At 47.4% G+C, this 7,321-nt stretch overlaps 1 protein-coding gene across 1 annotated transcript in view; it reads right to left on the reverse strand.

Moving 5' to 3' along the window:
• Positions 1–5,984, reverse strand: part of CUNH2orf92 (chromosome unknown C2orf92 homolog) — a gene marked incomplete at its 5' end in the record, with an annotated part of 32,901 nt that extends 26,917 nt beyond the window's left edge. The window contains 3 exons of the mRNA XM_017524081.2: positions 1,207–1,290; positions 2,574–2,675; positions 5,858–5,984. Coding sequence (XP_017379570.2) covers positions 1,207–1,290; positions 2,574–2,675; positions 5,858–5,984 — 313 coding nt within the window. The remainder of the gene's footprint in view (positions 1–1,206; positions 1,291–2,573; positions 2,676–5,857) is intronic.
• Between the last annotated feature and the right edge of the window lie 1,337 nt (positions 5,985–7,321).

A 7,321-nucleotide genomic window follows, 5' to 3' on the forward strand; every position in this document is an offset into this window, starting at 1 on the left:
CTGCTTTTGGTGTCAAACTTAAGATACCACATGCCTAATTCAAGGTCATGAAGATTTTCACCTATGTTTACTTCTAAGAGACTAATAGTTTTAGCTCATGAATTTAGATCTTTGGCTCACTTTGAGTTTTAATTTTTGTGTATGGTATAAGTTAATGATCCAGCTTCATTCTTTTTTTTTTCTCCCCAGCTTCGTTCTTTTGCCTGTGGCCTTCCAGTTTTCCCAGGACCATTGGTTGAAGAGACTGTTATTACCCCACTGTTGGCTTGGCCACCCTTGTTGTAAATCAATTGACCGTAGACAAATGCATTTATTTCTGAACTTTTTTTTTCTTTTTTTGAGATGGAATCTCATTCTGTTGCCCAGGCTGGAATGCAGGGGCACAATCTTGACCCAATGCAATGTCCTCCGCCATGAATAGGTTCAAGCGATTCTCCTGCCTCAGCCTCCTGGGTAGCTGGGACTACAGGCGCACGCCACCACATCCAGCTAATTTTTGTATTTTTAGTAGAGACGGGGTTTCACCATGTTGGCCAGTGATGCAAACTGACTCCCTACCTCACAAGATCTGACCACTAAAAGTGAAACAAGATGTCTCTCTCTCTCACTCTCTCTCTTTTAATAGACAGTGTAGCTCTGTTGCCCAGGCTGGAGTACAGTGGCACAATCATAGCTCACAGGAGCCTCAAACTCCTGGGCTCAAAAGATTGACCACAGCATATGCCACCACACTTGGCTAATTTGTCATGTTTTGCAGGGGGCGGGGGGGTGAGTGTTTTTGGTTTTTATTTTTTAGAGAGAGGGAGTTTTGCTATGTTGCCTAGGCTGCTCCCGAACTTCTGTCCCTGAGCAATCCTCCTGCCTGGTCCTCCCAAAGCACTGCCATCATAGGTATGAGGAACCACATCTGGCCAAGGTGTGTCTCTTTTTAAGTCTCTCCAGGGGATTCTCATGTTATCAGATGATAGCCCTGCTCCTGCTCCATGGGTCACTCTTTGAGGAGCAGGATCCTTTCCAGGTGTTTATCTTCTACATTTGGCTTAATTTATTAGGGTTTTGACACGTGGAGAAACAGATTCTAGCCTCAAGGCAAAGCACTTGCTTTCCCCTCAAAGCAGCAGGAACAGGTTACCTGAGAGACAACCAGGGACAAGCATGCAACTCTTCAAACACAGGCTAAAGGTCTCATAGCAGGAGGTTACTTACCAAATATTTTAGCCAAATGTTCCTCTCGCTCATTTGAACCTGACGCAAATGTAGCATCTTTCAAGCTCTTTTGTTGGGAATAGCCTATGGGAAAATCAACCACAGCTGTGATTAAGTCTTTCATTGGATCTTCAGATATTCTTTTTAAACTGATACTCTTCTGCACAGCATTTTGTGGAGAGCATCATGCACTTGGCCTGAACCCCCCTATTCTGAGTGTCACAGAGCATTCATGAAGTGTCCGCGAGCATCTGAAGTTCCAACACAACACCAGGAGCTAAGTTCATTTTCACATGGTCTCTTGACAGACATTATGCATAGCCATTGAGTGATCTGTGCACATGGCAGGTTTAACTCTACAGGAAAAGTGGTAGAAAGGCCCACGTGGTATATGCCAAACGATTTCAAGTACAACCACTTTGATCCAATAAAAGACAAATGCACAGTTCTCTGTTAAGGAGGCACTGATGAATCATTAAGACTAGATACACTTAATCATGCAAGCACTTCGCTAAAAACGTGTTCCTCATAATGTATCAGCCAGGGGAGCGTCGTAAAACATGGTGCAGGGCAAGCTAATGAGATTATGCAGTGAAATATTCATGTCTTTTCTCAATCCAGTGGCTTATGGAATGCATTGGCAGAGTGATTACTAAATTGCTTTACTGAGAGTCTTATAATTCATGGCACACATAGCTGGCTTATTCTGATAACTAATTACTCATTCTTACTTTTCTCCCTAATGCATATGATATCCACCTTACAGGGTTTCTCTGTTCTTTGTGTGATTTAGGGTTAATGTGCATTATTTTTGCATATGTGGCCAGCTGCTTTCTCTCAGCCTTAGCATTGGAGCATCCGTGCTGGAGGAGAAATCACCTCTGCTTCTTTGGGCAAATATTTTACAGAGGCTGGGGTGGAGTGATGGTGGGGGTGACAGGGAGGGATGTAGGAAGACTTTGCTCTCCCAAGCCAATGACTGCGGCACTCATGGGCAGTGATCTATAAAGAGTGGGCAAATAGAAAGTGATTATACTTCTCATAGCTTTTGTTACAAGGAACAGTGAACCTCACTTGCAAAACAGGTTTCTGTTCTCTGAATAGCCTCCAGAGTGGCAGAACCTGCCTTACACTGCACATCAGGGATCACCCCAAAATACAGGGACATTCGCACTGTAGCCTATAGACTCCCATATTGGGTGGAAGATTGTAGAGAGAATTTCAGAGCGTTCTTCACATCTCAGTTTGACTTTGCCCCCCAGTAGTTAATTTAAGGAATGCTAAAACGCTAGCATCACACATTTGAGACAATACAGAGGTCTGTAGAGGTATGTACAACACATATCATGTTAACAACATATACTTGCTTTTTTGTGTTTCCCTCTTTGTAATGGATCTGACTGCTGTTCTTGTTTCATCAAATGATGGGTCATATGGAACCTGAGAAAACACTTGCAGCAGAATTTCATCTCCAGTGAAGCAAACAAAGGCATGTTAATACCAGCAATATTTTGCTAAGTACCTAAAGCAGACTATGAATACAATGAATGCATAACACAAACTCAATAGATATTGGACCTTATGCTGTAAATGCCTTGTCTTAGGGAAGGAAACTCCAGCTACCTAAATCATTTCTAGAACATTTTCATTGCATGAGACATCTGGGGCAGCAAACACTGCCCACTAAAGATATATGACCCCAAATCTCATGATACTCAGTGTCCTAATTCTCCTTCTTCCTGTTGTCATTCTGCCACACAAGCACTGGGGAGGTCCCCGATGACCTCAGAGAAGCAGCCTTTCCTGACCTCCTGCACCACAGCCACAGTGGCCTCCCCCAGATTGCTGTGCCAGAAAGAAAATTAACCACTCTTTGTTTAAGCTACTGTAAGTCAGGTTTTTAGGAAATTACAGCCAGGTGGTACATTATTTTTTTTTTTTTAAATTATACTTTAAGTTTTGGGATACATGTGCAGAACATGCATGTTTGTTACATAGGTATACACATGCCATGGTGGTTTGCTGCACCCATTAACCCATCATCTACATTAGGTATTTCTTCTAAAGCTAGCCCTCCCCAGCCCCCCACCTGCCAGGTACATTCTTAACTGGTACAGCAATTATGGTAACACACGGACTCCCCTCACCGGGATGATCTTGGCCACTCAGTTGTGTGACCCATTATTGTACGGAGGAATCAAGCTCATGCTCCTAAAGATCATAATCCTCTTCTACAGTGGAGACTGGCCTAGAGTAGAAGACTGCACATCATTCGCACAAGCCTTCACCCAGCCTTATCTCTGCAGAGAAACAGTACAAGATGCTGGGGGTTCAGAGAGGAAGGCGACCTGCTGTGTGGTGCGCCTCCTTGAGCCATGTAGATAGTGGGAAAGGAGAGCCAGACATGACACAGCCACACAGCTACAAAGCAAGGGCCAGGGAAGACAGGAGGGGAAGAAAACCAGCTTGGCCTGCGGCAGCCAGAACACAAACACACAGCTGAGCAGACTTCCGGAGGAAGAAGTGGGCCCTGCTGGTGAGGCTGGGCTCTGGATTCAGTTGACTACAGTATTTACTGAGACCCAAGGTCACTCCTGTTCACCAACATTCAATGTGTCTGTCAACTCCCTCCACCAACAATCTGGTCCTCCTGATCTCCCTCCAGCCCCAGTGGGACAGTGTGTGACATGCAAGACACCTGGAAACAGCCTCTAGGAAACACTAACTCATGAGCTACAAGCATCATGAAAAGCCCTTGAAGCAGTCATTGAAGGGGTGCTGCAGGCCAGCCACAGCCCGCACCAAGATCACGCACAACTCACACACTCCACCCCACCCCTCGTGCTGTTGAAGAAGGATGTGGAGCAAGGAGCCTGACACCAACACTTCGGTAGCATTGGGACTGCCTGGGACCTGACAGACCTAAAGGGGAAAGCTGTCCTCAGAGGATTTGAAGCTTGTGTACAAATGTTCTGCATGAAATTGCACCCACAAAAACAGGGGTGGGAGCTATGGGGGCAGAAACAAAGCAGAACAGAAAGCTGCTGGGCAACATTTCCAGGGAGATGGAATAAGCTCAGAAAGCTCTTTGTTTATAAAACTGTTGCCAATTCCTCAGGGTTACATTTTTAAAATATATTACGTTCTCCTTCCCTTTTAAGTTCTCAGGCCTCTGGCTTCCCTGGGAAGCAGCAGTTTTACCTTCCTCTCCAGGCTTTCCTTGCTAAGCCACAGAAAACAGTCCTCACAAACCCCACTCGTCCTGTATCTATTCTGAGTGCATTTCCAGGGCGGTTGGTTCTCGGTGGTCTCTATTCACTTGACGCAACAGGAGCTCACCACAGAGACATCAGAAAATTAAACATCAGGGTCACCAGGACAATGAGGAGCTGCTCTCACCACCCCTCCTTGATGACCTTGCTGATCTATGAGTCCCTGGAAATGTTGCCCAGCAGGAACCGCAGAGTTGAGCTGTGGCCTCCAATGCCAAGGCCCACCTGGCATGTACTGGGCAGGTCAATGGGCCCTTGAAGGATCATGGATGTTTCCCAAACCCCCAACCCGACTCCCATCCTCAGATGCAATCACCTGACTCCTACACATACGCGGCTAGATTCAGAGACACTGGGGTCACCTGCAAGGTGGAGAACAAGGCTTCTGCCTCCTAGGCAGCAGGTGCTGAAGGCACAGCTAGGGGGACCGCAAGTGCTACCCACATCTGCTCACTCATCCCAGCCTGGTCACCTGCCAGGCTGTCATCTATGCAGACTGCCTGAGGCCTGTGTGATGGTTCCCATGGGGAGGAGCAAGCCCAGCGCTCCTGGCCATGGACAGCTGCCAGAACGGAGGCCTATCGGGTGTCCAGAGATCTACTCTCTTGCAACCGGGAATGTGCAGGCATCGCTGTGTGATCCAAATGCCTCCTAACCCAAGGGGAAGCATCAGCACCACTCTCCCTGGAGCTCCTTCCCACACCTAAGGCGACCCTCGACCTCCCCTCCTGACGCAAGGCCCAGGCACCCGTAGGAGAGACTGCACTGGCATCTGGACAGCTTCCTTCAGCAGACGGCTGTGGTTCAGAACCCTTTTCTTCGTCTCAGCTCTCTGCTAGAGGGCTTCCCTGGGCCTTAGTTTTTCTCACATGTTCAACGGAAGGTTTAGAGTAGGGACCAGTGAGTTGCAGCCTGGTGTCCCCTGGAGGGATAGAAAACTACAAATTCGAAGGTCTATCCCCACACCCCAAAATCTGATTCGGGGTGTGTGTGGAATGTCTCAATTATTAAAGAGAGGATTGCCCTAGGGGTTCTCATGCTCAGTTAGGACTGACAACCAGGGCCTCAGAGCAGAAACTGGCAAGGCAGGTGTGCTGCCGCTGGTGCAAGGTGGCATCTGACGCTGCAGTCTCAATGAGCTCCCACACGGCTCCCACTGCTCCACTCATGCTCAGTAGGGTCTTTTCCAGGTGTGTATCATCTACGTTTTGCTTAATTTCTTGAGACTTCGACACTTAGGCAAACAGATTCTAGCCTCAAGGAAAAGTACCTGCCTTCCCTTCACAGCAGCAAGAACAGGTTACCTGGGAGACAATGAGGGCCATGCACACAACTCTTCAAATCCAACCCGAGGTTCCACAGGGAAGGGGGTGACTCACCAAATATTTTAGCTAAACCTTCGTCAGGAATTTTTGAACTTGAGGAAAATTCGGGCTGGATGTGGTGGCTCACATCTGTAATCCCAGCGCTCTGGGAAGCCGAGGTGGGCAGATCACTTGAGGTCAGGAGTTCAAAACCAGCCTGGGGGACATAGGGACCTCCCAATGCTACAAAAAATAAAAAGTAATTATCTGGGTGTCGTGGTGTGCACCTATGGTCCCAGCTACTCGGGAAGCTGAGACAGGAGGATCCACTGAGGTCAGGAGTTCATGACCAGCCTGGGCAACATGGTGAAACCCTGTCTACTTAAAATACAAAAAAATTAGCCAGGCATAGTGGCATGTGCATGTACTCCCAGCTACTTGGGAGGCTAAGGCAGGAGAATCACTTGAACCTGGGAGACAGCAGTTGCAGTGAGCCGAGATAGCGCCATTGCACTCCAGCCTGGGTGAGAAAGTGACACTCCATCTCAAAAAATTAAATAAAATTAGTTGCGCTTCACAACTCTGTGAGTATATTAAAAACCACTGAATTATATACATTTTAAAGGGTAAATTTGGCCAGCCATGGTGGTTCATACCTGTGATCCCAGCACTTTGGAAGTCCAAGGTAGGAGGATCACTTGAGCCCAGGAGTTCGAGACCAGCCTGGGCAACAGAGTGAGACCCCTATTTCTACAAAAACTTAAAAAATTAGCTGGGCATGGTGGTACACACCTGTGGTCCCAACTCCTTGGCAGGCTGGAGGGAGGATCCTTGGGCCTGGGAGGCTGAGGTTGCAATTAGCTGTGATTGTGCCACTCACTCCAGCCCCAGGTGACAGAGGGAGGCCCTGTCTCAAAAATAACAATAAATAGAAAAATAAAACAAAGAGTGAATTTTATGATATATTATATCTCTATAAAGTTGTTGCTATTTTTTTTTGATTGAGGGTCCCACTCTGTTGCCCAGGCCAGACTGCAGTGGTGTGATCATGGCTTACTGCAGCCTCGACTTTTTGGGCTCAACCTCAGCCTCCATAGTAGCTGGGACCACAAGCAGGCACCACCATGCCTGGCTAATCTTTTCATTTTTTTTTATAGACAGGGTCTCATTACGTTGCCTAGGCTTGTCGCAAACTCCTGGGTTCAAGGGATCCTCCTACCTTGGCCTCCTAAAGTGCTGGCATTACAGGATGAGTCACTGTACCTGGCCACTGTGCCCTTTGTTTTGTTTTGAGACACAGTCTCACACGATTGCCTGGGCTGGAGTGCAGTGGTGAGATCTCGGCCCACCGCAACCTCTGCCTTCCAGGTTCAAGCGATTCTCCTACCTCAGCCTCCCAAGTAGCTGGGATTACAGATGTCTGACACTACACCCAAATTTTTTTTTTTTTTTTTGTATTTTTAGTAGAGATGAGGTTACACCATGTTGACCAGGCTGGTCTCAAACTCCTGACCTTGTGACTCGCCTGCCTCAGGCTCC

The sequence above is a fragment of the Cebus imitator genome, unplaced genomic scaffold, assembly GCF_001604975.1.
Source record: "Cebus imitator isolate Cc_AM_T3 unplaced genomic scaffold, Cebus_imitator-1.0 Scaffold31, whole genome shotgun sequence".
Classification (NCBI taxonomy): Eukaryota; Metazoa; Chordata; class Mammalia; order Primates; family Cebidae; genus Cebus; species Cebus imitator.